The sequence below is a fragment of the Crotalus tigris genome, unplaced genomic scaffold (assembly GCF_016545835.1).
Source record: "Crotalus tigris isolate CLP2741 ecotype Arizona unplaced genomic scaffold, ASM1654583v1 scf7180000024339.11422700, whole genome shotgun sequence".
NCBI lineage: Eukaryota > Metazoa > Chordata > Lepidosauria > Squamata > Viperidae > Crotalus > Crotalus tigris.
This window is the reverse complement of record NW_024100509.1, coordinates 4,023,759-4,048,949: the sequence shown is the minus strand read 5'-3', so window position 1 is coordinate 4,048,949 and position 25,191 is coordinate 4,023,759. Positions and strand designations below refer to the sequence as shown.

The 25,191-nt window shown below is 38.1% G+C and overlaps 1 protein-coding gene across 5 annotated transcripts in view; it reads right to left on the bottom strand.

Annotated features, from left to right (window-relative positions):
* The window catches only part of SLC4A9 (solute carrier family 4 member 9), a 58,106-nt gene that overhangs the window by 12,276 nt on the left and 20,639 nt on the right, over positions 1–25,191 (bottom strand). For 3 of the 5 annotated variants that reach the window (XR_005554615.1, XM_039326088.1, XM_039326087.1), the window contains exons 13-21: positions 24,063–24,257; positions 21,486–21,599; positions 15,085–15,246; positions 14,111–14,289; positions 13,658–13,730; positions 12,450–12,518; positions 11,136–11,309; positions 7,371–7,526; positions 5,679–5,778 (exon numbers count right to left, since the gene is read on the bottom strand). Coding sequence is in view for 4 of the 5 variants with exons in the window: in XM_039326088.1 (XP_039182022.1) it covers positions 5,725–5,778; positions 7,371–7,526; positions 11,136–11,309; positions 12,450–12,518; positions 13,658–13,730; positions 14,111–14,289; positions 15,085–15,246; positions 21,486–21,599; positions 24,063–24,257 (1,176 nt within the window). In the remaining variant the exon portion in view is untranslated. Of the gene's footprint in view, positions 1–4,131; positions 4,946–5,678; positions 5,779–7,370; positions 7,527–11,135; positions 11,310–12,449; positions 12,519–13,657; positions 13,731–14,110; positions 14,290–15,084; positions 15,247–21,485; positions 21,600–24,062; positions 24,258–25,191 lie in introns of those variants that run through there. The other 2 variants (XM_039326086.1, XM_039326089.1) reach the window with 2 other exon arrangements.

Below are 25,191 nucleotides of genomic sequence, written 5' to 3'. Positions count from 1 at the left end.
TGTCAGGAAATTTCTCCTTAGTTCTAGGTTGCTTCTCTCTTTGGTTAGTTTCCACCCGTTGCTTTTTGTCCTGCCTTCAGGCGCTTTGGAGAATAGCTTGATTCCCTCTTCTTTGTGGCAGCCCCTGAGATATTGGAACACTGCTATCATGTCATTCCTCGTCCTTCTCTTCATTACACTAGACATACCCAATTCCTGCAACCATACCTTATATGTTTTAGCCTCCAGTCCCCTGATCATTTTTGTTGCTCTTCTCTGTACTCGTTCTAGAGTCTCAACATCTTTTTTACATTGTGGTGACCAAAACTGGATGCAGTATTCCAAGTGTGGCCTTACCAAGGCATTGTAAAGTGGTATTAATACTTCACGTGATCTTGATTCTATCCCTCTGTTAATGCAGCCTAACATGGTCTGGGCTTTTTTGGCACTGCAGCACACTGCTGGCTCATATTTAAGTGATTGTCCACTAGGACTCCAAGATCCCTCTCATAGTTGCTACTATTGAGCAAGGTACCACCTATACTATATCTGTGTATTTATTTTTTTCTTGCCTAAATGTAGAACCTTACTTTTTCACCATTGCATTTCATTTTGTTAGATAGCGCCCAATGTTCAAGTCTGTCAGTTTGAGATCATCGGGTAAAGAAGGAGGGATAGCCTGTTTTTGATGTTTGATAGCCATGGCCTGAGTTATTCAGTATTGTTGATAAAGGAATCAGTGCAATGACAAACAGTAGTGGTGATAACGAGTCTCTTTGAAAAATTCCTTTCCTAGATGTTAACCTCACCCAGTCTATTATCATTGATCTGCAGCCATGTCTTCCATTGTGCCATTGATCTTTGTTTCTACTGTCTCCTAGCTACATTCAAGTTGATATTCCTTCTTTTGCAGTTTTACAGGATCATCCTATTAATTAGGAGCTGACTCAGGTGGAAAGGGCTTGTTTGGACTGCATCAGCTATAAAACCAGCAGCAATTTGAAAATCATTGGTAAGCAGGTAATTAAATCTTTAATATGGTAAAAAACAAGCAACTTAATTTGTTATACCCCTATACGGGAATTTTATCCATATTGCATTGTTTCAATAATGTCAAATGCTTTCTGTAAAGTAAAGAATACAGCTAAATTTCTTGAATAAGCAACCAAGATTTCAAAAACAAAAGTTTTTTTTAAAGGTCCATTACTTAATAACTATTCTACATTTATAGAAAACAAAGTGTAATAAAGTTTTACGTATTGGAAATTAATTTTATTATAATCACTATGGATTATGTCCAGAAAATTTCTTTCAGCATTATCTTACTTTGATTCAGTTCACACAAAAAGTCAGTAATTTAACACATATTCTCCATTCCTAGTAGATCTGCTTAGACTTTAAAAGTATTCAATATTCAAAGTATAGAACTGATCAAGTTCCAGTTAAAGCCATTTAAAAGCATACTAGTTGAACCATAAATATTTATTTAAATTCTTTGATGTCTCTTGATTTATAAACTTTATACAATGCCTCTGTAAATTAGATGAATTTTAAAAAATAAATCCATTATTCCAGGCAGTTATTAATTTTTTCCTCATGTACATTTTTTTCCATCAGGATATTTTTTCAACTTCCCTATCTAGTCTATTCTTGGATTTTTTTTTTTGTTTGGTGGTGGTGAGGCTCTATGTAAAAGTTCACAAGCTTAGCCTTTTCAAAATTAACCAATGTCAATATCCTGAATGCCTAAAGGACAATTCTCATCTGGGTTTTTACTATAATGCATCCATTAAGTTAACCCCCTAGTTGCAAATCCAAATCAAGTTTAGCAAAAAAAAAAAAAAAAATCTAATATCTTAGTCCCAAAATACAGCATACTAAAAAAATGTTAAAACCACTTAAATGTTTTGCACTTGTCCCATATGCTACTAAGGTAATGCTCAAGATTTTGCAAACTAGACTTCAGCAGTATGTGCAACAAGAACTGCCAGATGTACAAGCTGGACTCAAAAGAGGCTGGAGCAGCAGAGATCCCACTGCTAAGATATCTTGAATGAAGTGAAATCTAAGGGGTAAGAATACATAATGCAAAAGGCAAGGAACTTCCAAAAATGCATCTATCTTCGCTTTGTTAAAGAGGGCAATATTGAAGGACTGTTTCATAAAGCATTTAAAAAATCAAGCATTATTTAGCCTTCAGAAAGCATGGCTTTCTGAGCCAGGGACTGAAGCATCTCTTCTGTATCAGTGCAGAGTGTAGAACAAAAAGTAATGGATTTACAGTGGTACTTCGGTACTCATCATTAATTGGCTCCGGGAAGTGTGATGAGTACCAAAAACAATGAATTACCAAACAATTTTTTCCCATAAGGAATAATATAGTGAGCTGACACCAACAGATACAAAATTTTTATGACAAAATGCGCTGAGTACCAAAATTAAGCGAGTTTCAAAGCAGTTGAGTACCAAGGTACCACTGTATGTTATAGGAAGGTAAATTCAAAATTCTTATTAAAATAAACAATAAAATCAAAAACACCTTCATAATAGCAAGAATTCCTAATTTCACAGTGGGACCAGCTATAGCAAGATAAGCTTCCTTCCATAAAGAACCTTTTTTTTTGTTCTAGTCTCTGGAGTGAGATAGAGAAGAGGTGCTTCAGTCCATGACCTAGAACAGGGGTCAACAACCTCTGGTCTGTGGACCAGCACCGGGCTGCGGCATACCAGCAGTACATGAAGCCATGCCTCCTCTGGTCTGCGGAAGAATTTTTCTCCATAGAACTGGTCCTTGGTGGTCCAAAAGGTTGGGGGCCTCTGACCTAGAAAGTGGAATCTGACCAATTTGCTGTTTTGGGGTTGATTCAATTTGGATTCCTGAACTGATAAATGGAAATCAGACTCAATAGCCACTTCCAATCCTATTATTTTCTAAAACAGTATTTAAGGATTTTACCAGTAGTTGGCTTTTTCCCAATTTTGCTGTTACTATCAATAAAATGATCAGAGGGTCATTCTATCTTCTTCACGCTTTCTTGGATTATTTACAAGGGTCTTTTAGGGTTTTTAAAACATAAATACAGATAGTCTTCAACTTAAAATCATTCATTTGGAGAATGTTTGAAGTTACAGTGGCACTGAAAAAAATGACTTACGACTGTTTTTCACACTTATGACTATTGCAGTGTCCCCAGGGTCATGTGACTACCTTTTGGAGCCCTCTGATAAGCAAAGTCAATGCAGAAGCAATATTCACTTAACAACCGTGTCACTAACTTAACAGCTGTAATGATTCACTTAACAACTGTAGAAAGAAAGGTTTTAAAATGGGCAAAACTCACTTAACTTATCTCTCACTTAGCAATAGAAATTTTGGGCTCAGTTGTGGTTGTAAGTTGAGGTCTACCTATATAATCCTACAATTAAGGTTTTTAAGGAGCTTGTTGCTAAAATAATGATTCTGGGTATCGTTTTTTGTTGTTTCTTGCAGTATTAACTAGATCTGGGTTTTGAAGAATAAAAGAACTGGGTTTAATGTATTATAATTATTCATGAGAGCTGACTCATTCAAAAAATCAGTCATGCTGGGAGTGATCAGTGGAAGAAGAAAAAGCGGCTGTCCTAGTACCTGCTGGCTGGATGACCCCGGGTGACCATGGAGAATCTGAAGGAGGCGGTGCAAGAGAGAGGGGCATGGACTGCTGATTCCTAGAGTGGCTGAGGGTTAGAGACACGACTGAATAGCTGAGGACGACGACAAATTATTCATTAAAGTAAGCATCATCAACATAGTTTTTGTCAGAAGAACTTTCAAGTGCTTTCCATTTTAGTTTTGTTTTTGCAAAGTCATTTTTAATATACTGCAAAATGGCATTCACACAGGCCTTTCCTACTCCATCCAAGAAATGTGTTGCTTGCATTTATCATCCACAGATGAAAAAGGTTTTCTGAGAAATCAAAGCTAACACTTTAACTGGACAAATTTCTGAAGGGACAGAACAAGCATTTCTGATCATCACCGTAAATTTCTCCAGCAGAAAAAAATAATAATGCAGAAAACTAAGAAGAACTAGAATTCAAGATATACTAGGAAACAAATAAGGAAATTTTGCAACAATATTTCTTTTGACAAATTTTATTTAGCTTAACTTTAGGAAGTTTTAAATAATGCAGGCAACCCAGAAATGATCACCGTGTCATGAATAAATAAAGGGTGATGTCACATATTATGATTTTCTAGATTCCAGCAAAATACATCTGAGAAACACAAACACACACACACACACACACACATACATACATACACACAGACTGGATTTGTACATTGATGCTGAGTTAATGTGTTATATGATTTCTGTTCATCAACAGATTAACTCAGGTTATGTAATAAGCCAGCAATAAATAAATGAACCATACTTAACTAACCCATGCTTAACTGAGTGTACAAGCAATGTCACAGAATGCCTAAGCAATTTTCAGTCTATCTTCAATTTCTCAAATCATTTAACTCTGCTTTACATCTTTATAAGACTCATCATATATTGTGTAAATAAAAACATCTGAAAATGCTGCCTCCTTCCCCTCCTCCAACTACCCAGAATCATTTTAAAGGCAACAGCTTGAGGCTTTGTATGTAAAGGAGAAAAGTGATTTGTTTCATTGCACATTCAATATTTGTTGTTTATATTCTGTATATAACCCCCAAGCTGCATATTAAGGACCCCACATTCTGTATTTGTGACACATCCTGTGGAGCAATTAATAGTGAAAAATATCAAGGAACTAATATGCAATTGTATATGATTTCCTGAAAGTCATTTAATACTAAATGTACAGTGTAAGCGAGGAAATGCACATGCATGCTATCATTATTATCCTCTTCCATAGTTATGAGATGACTTCCAGATCAAAGGTCTTCCAAGCAGCTTATAAAACAGATTAGGTAATACCCACAAGATGAAGGCACCTGTAAGAAGAACCAGCTTTGTGTAATATCTGAATTTTTTCAACATGTCCCCTTAGTTGTCTTTTGTTGTGCTTGTTTAATTTATCGTTCTGCTCCTATCACAGCAACTAATACCAGAGAGTGAAAGACACGTTTTCAGCCTACTGAGAAATCTTTATGAGATGCAAACATATCCAAGCTTCAAAAAGTGATGGCATCAATGGGAATTATTTAACTATAGTTGCTTGTACAGGCACATGGGAAAAATAAAACAGCGATGTTCCTTGTTCCTCGGAGGTCTTCCAGATCAGAGATACACGGGCTGTATCTGCCTTGGGGTTGTCACTATGGCTAAGTTGCTAAGTGCCATGGACAGACAGCTTGGACGTTCTGTCCTCAGTCACAGTGATACAGTATTGCCAATGGCAACAGCATTTTTTTAGGTAAGAGTGAAACTGGCAAAACCTATGCCAGGGAGAGCAAAATGCAGGATGTTTGCTACCCTAATAAAACCAGAAATTTTTGAGGCAGCCAGGTTTTTTTTCTCTTCACATGTATTTTTTTCCTCACTTCCAATCTCTTACTTTGTGCAATAGCAAGAAAGGGAACTCTGAAGGATTACATTCCCTCCACCTGGATACCGTAGTCCCACAATTGATTGACTATCACACTCGTAGTAAACATTTTATTCTCTATTTAGTCTAAACTTCCCCATAGGCTATGCCTTGTTTTAAAATAAAATGTTGCTACGTACCCTCCATGTTCATCTTTGGCTTGTCAACTGATAGATACCTCTTCATCTAGTTCACAGAGATATTGATCTCTGGTCCTTTTTCTTGGTACATAAGTTCAGACTAAAAATGAACATAAGTCAAAGAAACAGTTATCAGAAGGAGAGAAGTAATATATATACGACCACGAACGAGAAGCCAAAAAATAGCAAGGCAGCCCAAAATCTTAAACCCCTCTGCAACTCAGACTAACCTGAGCACAACCAAACAGAACACTCCCCCAGCCAATCAGAGCAAAGCCAAGCCCCTAACCATTCAGAACACACCTCCACCCAATCAGAACACAGCCAAGCTCCCATCCAATCAGTTCATACCCTCACTGGCAGTTAAAAGGAAGAAACAGCTAAAACCACACATTGCTGCTCAAAGCAAGAAGCTAAAAACACCAGCCTGAAGATGACGAATGTGACTTCGTCGAAACGTTGCCAAGACACTTCCAATTTTACGCGGGAGAAAACCCGAACAACCAAAGACCTATATACAAATACCCGCGAAAACATCAGAAAACATATATATATATATATATATATATATATATATATATATATATATATATATATATATATATATATATATACTCACTCATGCTTTTGATATATTTTCCCCCTCCCTCAGAAAATGATTTTAACAACCTTTGAAGGGGCAAAGACACAATGGAGAAAAAGTCACCTTGCAGGGAGATCCTTTCTGCAGAGAGGATCTTTTATCCCTCACTCCATACCAGTATCTGAAAATACTTAACCTCCATTCTAGACATTTGCTAACTTTTCTCTAAGAGTGATTTGCAACAGTCCTACTTTGCTGAAAACTGCAGTCTGCAGGGGCATTGCTGGAAGAGGCACTGCTTGAGCAGGGGATTGGGTAGAAGACCTCCAAGGTCCACTTATGTTATTCTGTTATCTTGTCAATTGTAAGAAAAAAACAAACCCAATATATCTTATGAGTTGCTTGTGGAGCAAACAGTGAAGAGTACCTAGGAGCTGGAACTAGTTATCCGTGGTTAGTATTATCCAGAAAAAGGGCATGGCTATTACTCAGCTAAGTCAAAACAGTATTGGCCCTGAAAGGAATGCTGATAAAAGTTAGGGTGATAAAGATAAAAAAACACAATCTTGAAGCCAAGCTGATAATCAACTAACCAAGTATACAGGTATTTTCTGATAGCTAAAACTGAAGCCTGCAGAAGCTAGCTACAAAGGTGCCACTATTTCATTTTCCCAAAGGATGTGAGCCCAAGTTGTGAATGAGGGGATTTCTTATTCAGATGTGCATACACAGCACATTACATTCTTTTGAGTACTGTAAATGACAGCAAAAATTTAAAGGAACTCTAGTCCCTGCAGTCCCACAACTATATGTAGTTTAATGATTGTCAATATGGATCAACTAATTTTCTCAGACCCCAAAATTTGGATTGAGCTAATGTGCTGATTCCAAGATAACACGGATTACAGCTCCCGTTATTCTGAAAATGACTTCTGAAGGATTTGCCTGGTAGTGATAGGAACTCTCTGCCCGTAAACAAGTCACACATTTTACTTCTTCAGTATTTTATCCTGGGATTTTGAGATGATGCTACAGAAAGAATTTCTAATTACTACCCAGTTTAGCACTTTCCCAACCTTGTTTATCCACCAAAATGTAACCATGCTCACATCTTCATTGTCGCTCTCATCCTGATCTTGTATCCTCTTCAGCTTTTCTTCTTCCTCTTTTTTGTCTTTTTCTGGCATAATATCATCTAACCAACTCAGATGTTGTAGAGGGAAGATGTATTCCATTGCCTTCCGAATACCCACTAGAGCCAGCAGCTAGAAGGTGAGATAATCATCACATAAAATTAGTCTGCTTGCAATTATTAATACTTTAAACAGCGTTATTACTGTATATACAACATCACAGAAGAATATAAAAATGTATTGAACTGTCCAAGGAATTTATACTTTAAATGTTGAAAAAGAGAAGTGGAACAAAAGCAAAGACAAAGCTAATGAGGGATTAGTATGAGCAAATGTGGGTATTTGTTTTTACATTTTGCTTTGGTTTGGGGTGAGAACTAAAGGGTGATGCCAAAGACTTCACAGAAAATATGAGTTTGAAGAGGTGCTTGAATGAGGACAAAAATTGCCATAAGGACATTTTATTAGGGAATTCTAGGCATAGAGACATTTGTCCCATGACCCTACATGAATAGGTCCTGGTTATAACATGTCCTCGCGACTTGGACTTCAGCCCATTCCCAGCCCACAACTGAACAACTTGAATGAGATGTATGCAATGAAATCCCTCTTCCCTGGAGTGAGAGTGTGACAGAGTACCATAAATTCTGGATCGGAGTGGGAAGTAATATATCTGATGATGGCCCACTTCTATGGAACAGTTCCCCACCCCTCCAATACTCAGTGTCTGATCTGGATTTTGAAGAGCCATAAAAATGCCTAGGCAGAAAGTGTTTTAAGATGTAGAAGTTTAGCTTAACTTTATCCTGTTATAGGAAGTTGAACAGAATGATGTGATTTTTTTTTTGCATCCTGCAGTTAGAATCTATGGGAATTAATAGCATAGCGTATCAGATGATGATAAATAATAACAGTAGTTGTCCCTGTGCTGAGTTTTGGGGCAAGCCCTAGGAAGCTGATGTGATAGAAGAATATATTTCTATGGGGATGAGTCACAGGTGGCATGATGGACACATTGGGCAAGTTGTTGCAGGTCCCCACTTCTAGTACTTCTGCTCCCCTTTAACCAAATAATAGGATGGCTAGGTGTTATTGGCTCAGAATGCTTTTGGAGAATGTAACTGCATGCACAATAGGATTATGTGGGGTGACATGGTGGGTGTAGTGGTGGGATTCAGCCAGTTCACACCACTTCAGCAGAACCGGTAGCTAATTTTTTGTTGCCCAGGCCCAAAATGGACTTCTGGAAGCAGCATCCACAGAGAAAACCAGTTGTTCACATATTTGAATCGCATCACTGGATGGGTGGATATATATTCTGTGGTTTGCATCACAGAAAGCTGATTGAGGGAGGCCAGGGATGTTGCCATATCTGAGATCATTCTAATAGGCTTGGCTTTTGCCTCAATATGGATTCAAGATGAATATTACTATCAGTCTTCTGCCATGATCAGATTGCTTTTTAGTTTTATGCACATTGTTAGCATATTTGATATCTGTAGGGGTTGGATTTCTGAGACAATTTGGGGGATTTCCTAGCAATCTTATGAGCAGTTTTACTACATGCCTTAACATGAGGTTGCCTCTAACCAAGGAGCTGTAGAAGATAAAATGAATAAAGGGAACCTAGAATAGTATAAAATGAAGTCACTTTGACCAAATGCAGTTCCATACCCACATTTAAACCATGCTTAGCATTCTTCATGTTTAGTGAATATGTAGATTCACATCCAATGACTCTGCTTAAGATTACCTGTTCCTTTAGAAAAAAAGAGAGGTGTCAATCCTCTTGCAGTTTGCTGTGACATTTGTGACCCGTTTCACAGATACAATTATTCAGTTTCACTCGGAGTTGGGTACTACTTGGATGCGGGCCAGGCAATCTCTTACTAGACTATCTAGTGTTTGTTTGTTTGTTTTTAATTTGTGAAGGCCAAGAATGCAGTCAGTCTCTTAATGGCATGAACTCTGCCATCTGTGAGCAAAATGATAACCTGTTTTGGTCATATGGGTATCGAGGCAAGGGCCATAGCTAATCCTTTCTTGAGGGAAAGAGTTGGGTTCTTTCTTGCAGAAGATGTAGTTCAAAAGCATGCAAATGCAAATAAATAGGTACCACTATGGTGGGAAGATAACAATGCTCCGTGATGTCATGCTGGCCACATGACCACAGAAATGTCTTCAGACAGCACTGGTTCAGTGACTTTGAAATAGAGATGAGCACCATAGTTGGCAATGACTAGTGGAATAAAATCTGCAGGGACTCCTTTACTTTTACCTTTACTTCACCATGTCTTGATCTAGCCCTTCTTGAGAACACCTTGCTTCCTGAGTTACACGATGCCCTTCAGAGTAAAAATATTTCTAAAATACTTTTAGAAAACTATTTAGGATTATTTTGTTCCATAGGGTAACAAGACATAGAAAGGCTGTCTTAGGAATGGGGTTTATTCTGATTATTATTTGTATTTGTTGGAGGTTGTTGGTTATACATTTGTATTTTCTTCTTTTATTATACAGTAAACTGCTTTGCATCCTTTGAAGTAGGCAGTATATAAACGTTTTATATCTATCTATCTATCTATCTATCTATCTATCTATCTATCTATCTATCTATCTATCTATCTATCTACCTAGATTCTCAGTCATCCTGGTCATAGTTATCCCAAAGGTACTTTTTCACAAGGCAACTGGACTTTCTTGTTTTTTTCTTTGAAGACATTTCGCTTCTCATCCAAGAAGCTTTTTCAGCACACAGATACAAATTGAGCAACATGGTATATGCAATACAATGCAGCGATCCATGTGCAGATCTGTACATTGGGGAAACAAAACAACTACTTCATAAACACATGGCACAACATAGGAGAACAAACCCATCAGGACAAGATTCAGCAGTCCATCTGCATTTCAAAGACAAAGGTCACACTTTCAAAGACAGCAAAGTCCACATTCTGGACAGAGATGACCGCTGGTTTGAAAGAGGGGTCGAAGAGGCCATCTATGTCAAAATTGAACAGCCTTCTCTCAACAGAGGGGGAGGGATATGACACTATCTATCTCCAGTCTACAACACAGTCTTTTCAGCAGTTCCAAGAAGGCTCCACACCCATTTTCACTACTCAAGTGACCCTGAGAACCCAGATAAACCTCCAGGTGGCCTCAATGTCTCTCTAAAAGAATGCAAATGACCAGCTGTTTGCAAGGAGTATAAATCCTTCCATTCCCCACCATCCAGTCAGAGCTGAAGAAGCTTCTTGGATGAGAAGAGAAACGTCTTCAAAGAAAAAACAAGAAAGTCCAGTTGCCTCATGAAAAAGCATCTTTGGGATTTATGAACAATCAAACAAATAATTACAGCATTTTAAAACATTAATAATTACATTAAGATTAAAATTCAGGTTTGAAATAAAATTTGATAGAACCATTAAAAGCAACCAGATATTTTAAAATAATGGAATGTTTATTTCAAAATATTGATATAAAATGTAAATGAATATAAAAAACCCAGTATGTCTGATAAATATTCAGAAAATAACTAATAAATGGGTGCAGCTAGGTGGAATGAGTTTTTCTCCCAAGTTGAATAAATTAAGGATTGTATAGATGTGTAATAGGAGGTAGAATGCTATGGATAATAAATGGCTTTTCTGTACACAGGAAAAGATCTTTGGTAGATTCACTCATTCTCTGCATGATATATGGCTGTACTACAAGAAATCCATGTCTAAGGACTCTTACCATTAAAGGGAAAATGATGGCAGCTGCAGTTGACTTAATGAGCCACAGGACAGCAAGGCAGAAGATCTGAATGAAGGTGTAAAGATGCACTTGGCATAGTGGAACGTGGCGTAGATAAATGAAGTCTGGCTGGTGTTTAGCAGGCATCAACAAGAGTTGAAGTCTCTCCATGAACTGGAAAAAATGAAAGCAAGAAATATAGTGGAAACTCCCAAGCAGAAATCGGGCTGCCCACTTCTATCTCTGATATCACATTGGCCCTGCCAAAGTCATTTCAGGAGGCTCCTGGAAGGTGAAGGAGTCTTTTGAGTTTCTTTTCATGTGAACGCTTCATCAGTATATGGCAGTGTTTCCCAAACTTGACAATTTTAAGGCATGTGGACTTCAACTCCCAGAATTCCACAGCCAGCATTGCTGGCTGTGGAATTCTGGGAGTTGAAGTCCACATGCCTTAAAATTGTCAAGTTTGGGAAACACTGGTATATGGGATTTTACTTATTACACATTGCTTATTACTTATTATGCATTGTTATGGTTTAATGTTATTACCCTGTAAGCCACTCAGATCTGTAAGCCACTCAGAGTCAGGCATGATTGCAGAGGCATAGGAAAATAAATGAATATTCCATCTTTGCCTGGAATTGGGTGAATTAGATTAGCTCTAAGATGTAAAAAGAGAATTTCCAATACATTTCAGGGTTGCTTGGCTAAGCATGACTTGCTCCCCATTTTACAACTGAAATTACAAATCTGGAATAGTAAGTGAATCCAGGGCTGATCTAGCCTCTCTCCTTACACATTAAGAATGCTCTGTGGTCCAGCTTTACTTTTAAAACCACCTCTTGCATGCATTTATTTTCTGCTTTATTAGCACTGCGGACTTCTTTGTAGTGGTTAAGTCAGCAGGCTAGAAACCAGAGACTGTGATTCTAATCCGGCCTTGGGCATGAAGCCATCTGTGTGACCTTGGGTTAGTTAGTCACTCTCTCTCAGCTGTAGAAAAAAGGCAGTGGCAAACTACTGTTGAAAATCTTGCCCAAAAAACTATAGGGACTAATCCAGACAGTGCCCAGGAGTCAAGACTGATTCAAAGGCACAAAACAAACAAGTAAACAAAACTCCCACAACTTCTTGAAAAGGATTACACAAACATCCAGGAGACCTTAATTATAGACAGAGCCTTCCCACATTATTCAGACTATATGTTTTAGAAAATATTAGATACTCTGCTGATTGAATTAAACTTCATCAAAAGTCACACTACCACCATCCCCAACCCTGCAGAATGTATTTCTACAACTTTTTTGCACTCACCTGAATACTGCTAAGTGCAGATATGCCCATATAAAAGAAAATGCCATACAGCACAGGCATTGGGATAAACTTGGGATATGAAAGAAAGAAAATTAATCACATTTAAAGTATAAGTCACAAAAGACTGTCTTTAAGGTCAGTAAAACATTACTGTCAATGTTTGCTGTACAATGAGTTGATTCAAGTCCTTTGCTCTGGGATAATACACAACATTTCTGCCTTCTTTTATGTGACATCTCTTCAGGTATTTTTCCATTCCCTGTGATCAACTTTCTCTGTAAGAATTGGGCTATCAAAACCGTCTATTCAGTCTACCTTCCCTTAACCTTTCCAAGTAGAGAGGGATACAAAGGTTACATTATGTCACAGATTATGTAAGGGGTTTTACATGATTTCCAACCCCCCTTCCCCCAGTGTATATTCTGTGTAGTATTTTCTGTTAATATTTGTAATATTTTGTTTCCAGGGTCCTGCTGATTTATGATGCCCTTCTCTGTAGCTGTTGCAGTTTGTCTGAGTTTCTTAAACTGTGGCACCCAAAAGCACAGTGCTTGAACAGGGTTCTGTTCAATGCAGCATATAGTGGAATCATTCCTTCAAAGAGAAATCATGTCAGAGCATGCACAGTCTTAATGAGCTGAGGTAACCCAGGAGTAAACACAGTAAACAGTGGTCTATATTAAATGGTGTTTTATATTACATTATCTACAATATACACTACAATATACACTAGAAACATGTGGTAATACAGCAAACTCCAACATACAGCAATTACAGCAGGAAACGGACGAGAGGGAGAGATACTCCAGCAAAAGCCTTCCCTTTTATACTCAGGCTCTTAAAGGGATACAGACTCCTGCTAAGTCGTTCCTATCATTGCATCATCCACCTTATGTTACATTACATCATTACATAAGCTGTTTAGCTATTAAATTATTGCCTTGACAAATCAAACAGTCACAATCACACATCTATGAGGTCTGTATTTTTCACTCTAGTTCACAAAAATGAGAACAAATCCCATAGCCAGTCCCTTTCTGTTCCAATACTTTCCAGCAATACATTAGGCTGAAATTCAGACAGCTGAATTCAGCTTGCTACCAAATTATTTTAGACAGCAAAATCAAAACTTTGCATAAACAGTGGAAAATGAAATAACAGACCTATGTATTAAACACTTGTATGAATACTTTAAAAACTAAAGTCACCTTGAGCACAGGAGCAAGGAACACAGACAATCCTGTGAGAATAAAGACCACCAATCCTGTTACTCTCTGCTCCCTGTAAGAAGAGCATTTCTAAGTTAGACGTTCATATTTCAATCATTTATCAATCTTCATAAGTCATAAATCAACCCCAATTCTTCCTAAGTCAGCATCTACCAATCCCACACAAAGCCTTCATTATGTTATCCAGCAAAACAGGGTGGACACCAATCAATTATTTCGTATTATTTAATATGGTCTTCCCTAATTTGGTGTAATCCAAATGTGTTGTATTAAAACTGCAAATCCCAAAGTGAGCATAGCCTGCAGGAGTATTGATTGTGAATGTTGTATATATTTCCATGTTGGAGAAGGCTAGTGTAGATGAAAGAGAATCAGTGACAGATAATAACACCTCCATTTTAAATCCTTAAAAGTGCGGTCTACTTCTAATACCTGATTCCAAGGAACTTTGGCTGTTCTCCTGGAGCACTAGTAGTGCTTTCTTTCTTGAGGCTGTCCATATGCGCCAGAGATATGACTGTGGCGGACACGTACCAGGGCAAGCCCATAAACGATGTAACAATCATCAGTAGGGAAACACAGAGGAAATCTAGATGAAATCCTGCCCCTTTCTGCAAGAGAACATTGGAGATAGCGCTAGGAGAGGTGGGATGGATTATGCATGATAAAAGTTTTCTATTTTAGACTATGAACCCTTTAATGGATTGGAACAGATAACATTTTCATAAGTTGTGTGACTTGCATAATTGATTATGCTTCTAGAATTTCACTACCTGGGTTAGAGAACTCTATGTAAGATTTTGTACATCAACACCATTTCCTTAGGAATATAAAAAAGAAAATCTTAGATTGCATGTTGCATATGGTACTAAGAAATTCTATATATTGTCTATTAAATTTGGAGAAATATTTATTTCTGTTTCCAGCTTTGGTAACTAATGCTTTACCTTCTTCCTTTCTTCTAATATTTGTTTTTACAAATAAGGGAGCAGGGGTTTCTTCACACCAGAAACTGGTGAAAGATAACCTAAAGGGAGCAAAATGAACAACCTGCAATATGCTAAGTTTATTCCTTCTTTTTTAAATAAATAAGGCTGAATGAAGTATGTGCCCCCCTTTTAAACCATTTCCAATAACTTCCCATCTTTTTCTGGGTAAACTTCAAAATGTTGTTTATGCCCTATAAAACCCTTTAAAGCTTGGGTCCAGATTATATGAAAATATGCCATATAAGCTTACTTTGCTTTAAAATCCTGTTTCTATTACATAATTGTCTTTGAAACACAAGTTTAGTCTCAACAATTGTTCTGGTGTTCTTCAATTTATGGTTTAATATCTGTATATTTAAGAGATATTTTCCAATAAGATAAAGCCTTACTGCATTCACAGCCCAGCCAACTACTGACCTGCAGTTTATATTCCTTGCGATTGAGAATGACAGCTGTTATCTGTTGATCCATGAAGATGAGGATGATAACTAGAATGGCAGGTACTGAAGACACTAAGTATATCCACCAGGGATTTGCTCCAAATGGAAACACAAGCCAATCTCGCTTGGGATTTGTAGGCTGCAGAGTGAATAATTGGAAAAGGTTAGCAAGACACAGGATGAGTTAAGAGTAGGTAGAAGACATGTAAGCATTGCCTCCTAAAATATTTGGCAAATAATATCTGCACCCTAATTCTTGTCTAATCAAGAAAGAAATTATCATGGCTGAACAATAGTTCCAGCTGATTAAATGGTGAGAGATTGTTTCTATTTTATGGATAATTATTATAGTTATCTGATTTTTCAAAAATGGAATTGTTTTATAAATGCATTTTATGTTACCAATAAATAACTTTATATACTCTTAAATTAAATAAGCATACTTTGTATATAATAATATGTATATCTAATAAGTGTGTGTGTGAGTGTACCTTGTTTATAAAATATAAAGTATATACTTTACATACAAAATACAATGATGTATCAATCATTTTGGTTCAAGAACTCAATGGTTTAAACATTCTTATCAGAATTAGGAAATCTCGCTCTTAATTTTAAGAGGAAAAAGAAGAGTTACTTTTAAAATGTATTATATGCATTTGTATTATTATATTGCCGAAGAAAGTTTGATATTTAAAAAGATTAAAAATCAGGTAATTGCACATATTAAACTGTAAAGTTAAAAGCAAGCAAGAGCAACAAGAGTCACAGCAGCATAAATTCAAGCAGAATTAAGGTTGGGTTAACAAATAATTTTTTAGCTGATGTCAGTAGCTTATAAGGCTTAGCACAAAATTTAATTATACGTAGGGCTACCATATTGGGTTGCTAAAATTAAGATGATCTCTAGATAGCAGCAGAGAATTTTATGAAACTAGTGGCTTTCTGGATTTTGCAGACCAGATATGGTAGCCCAATTATTGACTTGTGACATTTTTACCATAGATACCTTCTTTCAGACTATGACATGGCTTCATCTAAGAAACATACTTGAGGACTAAATTGTTCAGGTAACTCTGGTCTCAAGACATTTACTTTCATATATACCGTAATCCTCCAGTCCACATGAACAGCATCACTATCATGTTAAATACCAGATTGCGAAGGGGAACCAATGGGGTGCCTTGGAAATGAAGGTCTATACCTCAGTTTTCCTTAAGTGTAAGAAAACTGAGGTATAGACCTTCATTTTGACTCTAATGTTAATGCCTTATTTCCCCGATTTATGATCTTTCTCTGGAACCCCTTTAAACAGGGCAATCCAGTACTCATTAACTGTGAAAGGATTTCTAGATACAATGAGTTAACAAGTGCAACTATTAAGTAATTACTAATCCTTGTATCTAGAAATCCTTTCACAGTTAATGGGTACTGGATTGCCCTGTTTAAAGGGGTTCCAGAGAAAGATCATAAATCGGGGAAATAAGGCATTAACATTAGAGTCAAAATCTAATTCAAAATAAGAAAGTGGTATTTTTAAATCCAAAGAAAGAAAACATCAGGTAAATAGATAAGGTTGAGAACACTGCAAAAACAATACTAAAGGAATTAAAGTTACAGGACTATTTGGTGGTCCAAAATGTTAAAAGCAGCAGATGCCTCATTAATACCAATCATGACGTGATAGATCATCTTGGCCACCAAAACAGTAATTTAAAGTCAACTATGATTGAAAAGTCTTAGAAGCCTAACCCTAACCCAGTGTTTCTCAACCTTGACAATTTTAAGGCATGTGGACTTCAACTCCCAGAATTCCACAGCCAGCATTGCTGGCTGTGGAATTCTGGGAGTTGAAGTCCACATGCCTTAAAATTGTCAAGGTTGAGAAACACTGCCCTAACCCAATAAATAGTGTTTTTTTCCCCCTTAAGGAACTGATATATCAAAATAGGAAGGAAAGATACATGGCCAAGAACAAAGTTTGAAACTTAACACTTGTAGTAACAATCAGCACAGATTCCATGATTTGTGAATGATATGAAAGATAAAACATGGTGCTGAAAGGTTGAAATTCTCCCATAAGGAGCTCTTGAAATCTCCCAACTCTCTTTTATCCACATGAGCAGTAAAGGAAAAGGTCTTGGTCCCTTTCTCTCTCTCTTCCCCTCCCCTCACATTCTTTCATTTTTGTAGGTATATTGTGTGCATGTAAAGAATAGAATAGAATAGAGCTGGAAGGGACCTTGGAGGTCTTCTAGTCCAGCCCCCTGCTCCAGCAGGAGAACCTACGCCATTTCAGACAGGTGAATGTCCAGTCTCCTCTTAAAAATCTTCAGTGATGGAGTGCCCACGATTTCTAGGGGTAAGCTGTTCCACTGCTTGATTGTCCTCCCTGTCAGGAAGTTTCTCCTTAGTTCCAGGTTGCTTCTCTCTTTGGTCAGTTTCCAACCATTGTTTCCTGTCCTTCCATCTGGTGCTTTGGTGAACAATCTGCCCCCTCTGCCCAGTGGCAGCCCCTCAGATACTGGAACACTGCCATCATGTCTCGCCTATTTCTTCTTTTCTTTAGACTAGCCAAACCCACGTCCCGTAGCCATTCCCCATATGTTTTAGTCTCCAGGCCTTTGATCATCTTGCTCTTCTCTGAATTTTTTCCAAACTCTCAACATCTTTTTTGTGATGTGGTGACCAGAACTGGCAACAATATTCCAGGTGTGGTCTTACTAGGGCTTTGTAAAGCGGTACTAGTACTTTGTGTGATCTTGATTCTATGCCTCTGTTTATACAACCCAGGATTGTATTAGCTTTTTTGGCTACTGCTGCACACTGCTGGCTCATAGTCAAGTGATCATCCACTAGGACTCCAAGGTCCCTCTCACAGTTATTGCCTCCAAGCCAGGTCTCGCCTAATCTGTACTTGTACCTTTGATTTTTCCTGCCTAAATGTAAGACTTCGCTTTTCTCCACATTGAAACTTAGGGCCCATTGTTCAAATTTGTCAAGATCTTTTTGGATCCTGAGTTTGTCTTTTGGGGTGCTGGCTACTCCTGTCCTAGAACAGAATCATCTGCCTGTTAAAGGCGAAATAACATGGAGCAAGCATGGAGTAAATGCTGAAGCTGGCTTTTCCACTGTGCTGAATGGTTACTTATCCAAAGACATTGTCTACCAATAAGTTTGGGCCACCTGCCTTCGTTCCCATTATTCCATTAACTACTCTGGTGCCTTGCATTATTTTGGAGTGTCATATTGCAGCAAAGGTTGCCTACTGTTGGTATTACTACTTGCAAGGATGCCTTTTGGGATGTTTAAAAAAAACCCCAATGTATTATTTCTCTCAGTGTATTTGAAAGAGAAATTAGATAGCATCAATTTAACTCCTAATTAAAGAATAAAATAAGCACTATCCTCATACGTTTTCCCTAACTAATAACCATAATATACTGTGTGTGACAGTGACACTCCAAGATTAGAGAGCTAATATTCAGCAACAAAACCCTGGGACAGGATTAGGAATATTGGGAAAACTAAAAGGAACAAATGGAGAACAGAGAAAATGGATCCCAAATTCCACCCCGTAAATTATAAGTTATCCTTCAATTATAAATTATCCATGAAGAAGTGACACCCCCCCCTCCCCGCAAAGTATCCATTGTTTGCATCTGGTTGAGCCAGTTTGGTCTAGTAGTGGTTAAGGAACCAGACTAGATACCAGGAGATTGTGAATTCTAATCCAGCCTTAGCCAGGAAAACTGGCTGGGTGACTTTGGGCCAGTCACACACTCTCAGCCCAATTCACCTCACAGGATTGTTGTGGGAAAAATAGTAGAAGGAAGGACTATTAGATATGTTCACCACCTTGTTTACAAAAATAATAAAGGTGGGATATAAATAAAAAAGCGAATTAAAAAAACCCTATCTTTGCTGCAGAAGATACCTAAGCCTGAATTGAGTTTCTCATATAAGGAAATTGGGAATAACTAATGCAAAGTGGGATGCCAAAGGGGGGTATATTAGGACAGAGGTTTTCAAACATCATCAAGCTATAAAGCCTGTTAGTTAAAAAAATAATAATTCTGGAACCCCCAATTAAGAGGCAAAGCCCTAAGTCAGTGGTTCCCAACCTTTTCTATCCCCAGCACCCCTAGAACACTTCTGATATATTCTCGCACCCCTTACAAAAGTTCGAAATAACAGCAATGAATTATGCAATTATGCACACTATAATTTTGAAAACCCAAGTTTTCGCACTCCCTGGAATATTGTCTCGCACCCCTGCCCTAAGTGATAGAAAATGGCTGCGTTCAAGTTAACATTTTCCCCACAAATCAATTTGTCATGAACCTCATCAAGTTCTCAAAGAACCCTAGGATTCCATACAACACAGTTTGAAAAACGCTGCTCTAGAACAGCGTTTCTCAACCTTGACAATTTTAAGGCATGTGGACTTCAACTCCCAGAATTCCACAGCCAGAAATGCTGGCTGTGGAATTCTGGGAGTTGAAGTCCACATACCTTAAAATTGTCAAGGTTGAGAAACACTGCTCTAGAATATCTTGAGAAACTGCACTCTTAAAAAAAATCACCTGGTTCTAATAGCATCCACTCTAGGATTCCTAAAGAATACAAATGTGAAATTGCTGACTTAGCAAGAAATAAGTTGGCACTCAAAGCAGGCTCAGTTGAGGAATGTAGTTAATGTGCCATCAATTTTAAAAGGGGGCCCAGGGGAGATATAGGAAATTGGAGACCAATCAGTTTACTGTCTGTTCCAGGTAAATAGGTATAATAAAAAATAAAAAGGCACATAAAGGGAATATTCTTGTTGAATGAAAATCAGCATGTATTCTACAAAGGTAGATCCTGCCTCACCAAATTTTTTGAGAGCATTAACTGAAATGTAAACAAAGATGGCCCTGACAAAACAAGTACACTTGGATTTTCAAAAAGTTTTTGACATAGTTCTTCCTCAAAGGCTCTTGAGTAAACTGGAATAAGAGGACCTGTCTTTTTATAGAAAGCTGTTTAAAATATCAAAAAGCAAAAAATTGAACAGTTTCTCAATGAGGGAAGTAAATACTGGAGAACTTCAAGGTTTAGTATTGAGACAAGTACTTTTTACTTTCTTTATAAATCATTTTGACCTATGGCTAAGCACTGAGAAATTAACCTTTCCACAGCTGCTATATAGGCAGTGAAGAGCAGTCAATATCTTCTCTGAGCTTCTCTTCCATGGTTAGTTATTTTAGACTCTAGTAATGGATTTGTTAATAAGGGTGGGTTACTTTACACTTACTTAAATTGAAGTGCTTTTCTCTACCAGGGTCCAATAAAATGTTCATACAGAGTTGTTTTGTTGGGATTACACAAGAAACAGCTGCATTGCCAACTGGTCTGTATGGACAACTGAACAAGTATGGAACATTCAGGCAGATTGTTTACATTTTATATAATCACTGCAGAATACTATCTGCTTACATTTCTAACATTCCATAGAAACATGTACCTGGAAGATCACAGAAAATCCCTGAGCTGTAGGTTAAATTGGAACATCAATAAATGCCTGACAAAAGTAGGCAATATAAACCATTTCTGTAATGTTGCCTTGTTGTTGTTGTTAATTGCGAAGTCGTGTCCGACCCATCGCGACCCCATGGACAACGTTCCTCCAGGTCTTCCTGTCCTCTACCATCTTCTGGAGTCCATTTAAGTTCATACTTACTGCTTCAATGACTCCATCCAGCCACCTCATTCTCTGTCGTCCCCTTCTTCTATTGCCCTCAATCTTTCCCAGCATTAGGGCCTTTTCCAGTGAGTCCTTCCTTCTCATTAGGTGGCCAAAGTATTTGAGTTTCAACTTCAGGATCTGGCCTTCTAAAGAGCAGTCAGGGTTGATCTCTTCTAGGACTGACCGGTTTGAACGCCTTGCAGTCCAAGGGACTCGCAGGCGTCTTCTCCAGCACCATAGTTCAAAGCCTCAATTCTTTGGCGCTCAGCCTTTCTTATGGTCCAACTTTCACAGCCATACATTGCAACTGGAAAAACCATGGCCTGGACTATACGCACTTTTGTTGACAGAGTGATGTCTCTGCTTTTTAGTATGCTGTCTAGATTTGCCATAACTTTCCTCCCCAGGAGCAAGCGTCTTTTAATTTCTTGGCTGCAGTCCCCATCTGAGGTGATCTTGGAGCCCAGAAAAATAAAATCTGTCACTACCTCCATTTCTTCCCCATCTATTTGCCAGGAATTGAGAATGTTGCCTAGAAAGCTGCAATAACTGGAAGTGACTATGAGGCCATCAGGAGTTGAGATTAGCTTGAAGGAAGCAATTCTAAGGTTGGGCTAAGAGCTCTTCTGTCTTGTATTGACTAATCTTACCTGGAATGTGTTTGGCACAATAAGCTTTGGTGTCTCTAATTCAAGAGCAGCATCAATTCCACAGAAGATGAGGATAGCCAGAATAATGGAGAAGTCACCCACTAGTTTCCTTACCTAAGAAGTGAAATAACAGAATAGAATAACAGAGTTGGATATCATCTAGTTCAATTTCCTGCCTATACCAATCTAAATAAATGGCTGTCCAATCTCTTTAAAAAGCTCCAGTGATGGAGCACCCACCACTTTGGGAGGCAAGTCATTCCACTGATTAATCATTCTCACTGACAGGAAGTTTCTCCTTAATTCTAGGTTGGATCTCTCCTTGATAAGTTTCCATCTGTTATTTCTTAACCTGCCCCAGGTGCTTTGGAAAATAGGTTAACTCCCTCTTCTCTGGGACAGCCCGAGATATTGGTAGACTGCTATCAAGTCAACCTTAATCCTTTTTTTTTGTTAGACTAGACCAGGGGTAGGCAACCTTGGCTCTTTTATGACTCATGGACTTCAACTCCCAGAATTCCAGAGACAACCATGCTGGCTCAGGAATTCTGGGAGTTGAAGTCCATGAGTCATAAAAGAGCCAAGGTTGCCTACCCCTGGACTAGACACACCTAGTTCCCATAATACTTTATTGTGTGCTCTAGCCTCCAGACCCCTTTATCATCTTTGTTGCTCTTCTCTGCACTCTTTCTAAAGTCTCCACTTCTTTTTTGTATCATAGTGACCAAAACTGGACACAGTATTCCAAGTGTGGCCTTACCAGTGCAGTATAAAGCAATACGGGTTCTTCATGTGATCTTGATACTATCTCTCTGTTGATGAAGTCTAGGACTGCATTGTTGTTGTTTTTCTGGCAGCTGCAGCGTGCTGGTGGGTCATACTTCAGCAATTATCTACTAGAACATCTAGATCCCTGCCAGAGTTACTGCTATTGAGCCAGGTACTACCTATTCTATATCTGTACATTTGGTTTTTCTTGCCTTACTTTTCTCACCACTGAAGTGCATTTTGTTGGATAGGGTCCAGTGTTGAAGTCTGTCAAGATCCTTCTGGATCCTGAGCCTATCTTCTAAGATATCGGCTATTTGCAGCAACTTGGTGTCATTTGCAAATTTGAACATTTTCATTTCAAAAATGAAAAAAGGCATAAGATTCACAAAACAAATATGACCATTTAGAGTCCATCTCAAGTAACTACTAGACTTTCAGAAATGATGCAGGATTAAAATATTTTATACTAAAAAGCCCCAATGTGAGACATATTTCTTCCTTTCTACAAATCATGATATGAATATATACTGCATCTGGCAAAGACTGAATGGCTTCCGAAGACGTTTGTGAAGGCTTTATGGAGCTAAAACAACAATCCTGGAATTAAGTCTTACTGAAGATAATTTTTTTCCTGATTAAATATATAGGAAACTGCAATCTAAGGTGATGGCGTGCATGTCACACCTGACGTCTGAATGCTTAGCCATTGTGATTACTACTAATGTATTTCCCTGAAAATAAGACCCAACCGGAAAATAAGCCCTAGCATGGTTTTTCAAGACACTCGTAATATAAGCCCCACCCCAGAAATAAGCTTCAGTTTAAGATCATCAGCCAGATGGACACATTTAGTACCGTATTTCCCCAAATATAAGCCCCTAACCAGAAAATAAGTCCTAATGCGTCTTTTGGAGCAAAAATTAATATAAGACCTGGTCTTATTTCCAGGGAAACCTGGTATTTTGTTTCTCCTATGTGCTCTTCAATGATTGAATAGATGCATGACAGAAGAAGATGATGATAAAGTTGGTTTTGATTCTGAGATTCTTATTTGTATGAAAGTTCAAAAACAGAGCTCTGAATCCATTTTAAATCTATATGCTCCTGGAAATAACAATAACATTAACTAGGATCCAATCTGTACTCCCAAATACCTGCTAGTTCACCATCTGCCCGTTTAGCGAGCTTGCTCCCTTATGTATCTCCTATAGTTCCTGAAGAAACTCCTGCTTGCCCAGTAGGAGGCAATCACAATCACCCACAATAGTCAATCAAACAGCTCTTATGGTAGAATACACTTCTCGGCAATCAGCAGGTATTCATCACATAAACTTTTCAATTCGTAGGTTAGTACAGAACATAAAACGTTTTTCTCTACCATTCTCTACTCTCTTTCTACCCAAAGGGAAAACCAAGATAGATAAGAACGGAAAATTAAAGTAGAGATGAAAACTGATGAGATGGGAAGGGGGCCTTGAGAAATAAAGAAAAGAGTGAATGTGAATGAGGAATAAGGAGGCTTGCCCATGATTGTTTCCTCTCTGTCCATTCTCTATCTCGTCCCCATTTCCTGCAGGTTTCTACTTTTTTAGTATGCAGGTAGGCCGTCGCTATCCTGGTATTTTCCAATATGTTCAGCTTTAGCTCCCATCATATTGTAGGATAATTTGGGTAATATTGGAACATGTTGGGGTAGCCATTACAGGAAGACAGAGTAGGTACATAAGCTTACCCACAGGAAGGAAATATTTATTTCATAGATTCAATCCGCATGTAATGGATAGGATAGGTTAGATAGGTACTTACACCAGTGGGAAAATAGCGACTTGATTTAAATTTTTTCAGGGCCATAGCACAGGACAATGTTCCCAGAAAAAGAATGAAAGACATGAAAGTGATGTCAGGCACGTAGTTGCAACTGTTGCCCACTAGATGGCCCCCTAGTTGTATACACTGATCCTTGGTCAGGAGGGACCAGTTCCCAGATTCCACATCTGATTGCTGTGAAGGGAAAAAAAAGGATTGTGCCTCAGAGGAACATCCCTGTTTGTCAAGGTATTGAGTATACGTCATCACTCTTAAGAAAACATTTAGACTGTTTTTCCAGCGGCCTAAATAAGCTGGGAACTCAGGGAACTGTAATCCAACCAGTCTACAAGACTCCAGACTGGGTCAAGTTGTGGGTGAATAAGAGAGAAAATTATATTATTAGCTAAAGTGGTCATGCACAGGTTAATATGCTGCAATCCCCATTTGCTGTGGGTATGTGGTTTGTATTTTGTAGTTATGTCACAATCGATTTACATTTTTAAGATATTTGAGTTTTGTATTGGATTATTGCTTTTTCTGTTTTTAATCTAACCTCATTTTTAAAAAATGTTCCCCATGTTTGGATTATTTTTTTTTGAGCAAGCAGACAAACAAACAAAGTGCATACCTGTCTAACCTACAAAATATACAATATTATAATAATAATAAAGTTGGAAGGGATCTTGGAGGTCTGTCCAGTCTCTTCTTAAAAACTTCCAGTGTTGGAGCATTCAGCACTTCTGGAGGCAGGTTATTCCACTGGTTAATTGTTCTAACTGTCAGGAAGTTTCTCCTTAGTTCTAGGTTGCTTCTCTCCTTGATTAGTTTCCATCCATTGCTTCTTGTCCTGCCTTCAGGTGCCTTGGAAAATAGCTTGACTCCCTCTTCTTTGTGGCAGCCCCTGAGATATTGGAACACTGCTATCATGTCCCCCCTCATCCTTCTCTTCATTAAACTAGACATACCCAATTCCAGCAGCCATTCCTTATATCCTTTAGCCTCCAGTCTCTGATCATCTTTGTTGCTCTTCTCTGTACTCTTTCTAGAGTCTCAACATCTTTTTTACATCATGGTGACCAAAACTGGATGCAGTATTCCAAGTGTGGCCTTACCAAGGCATTGTAAA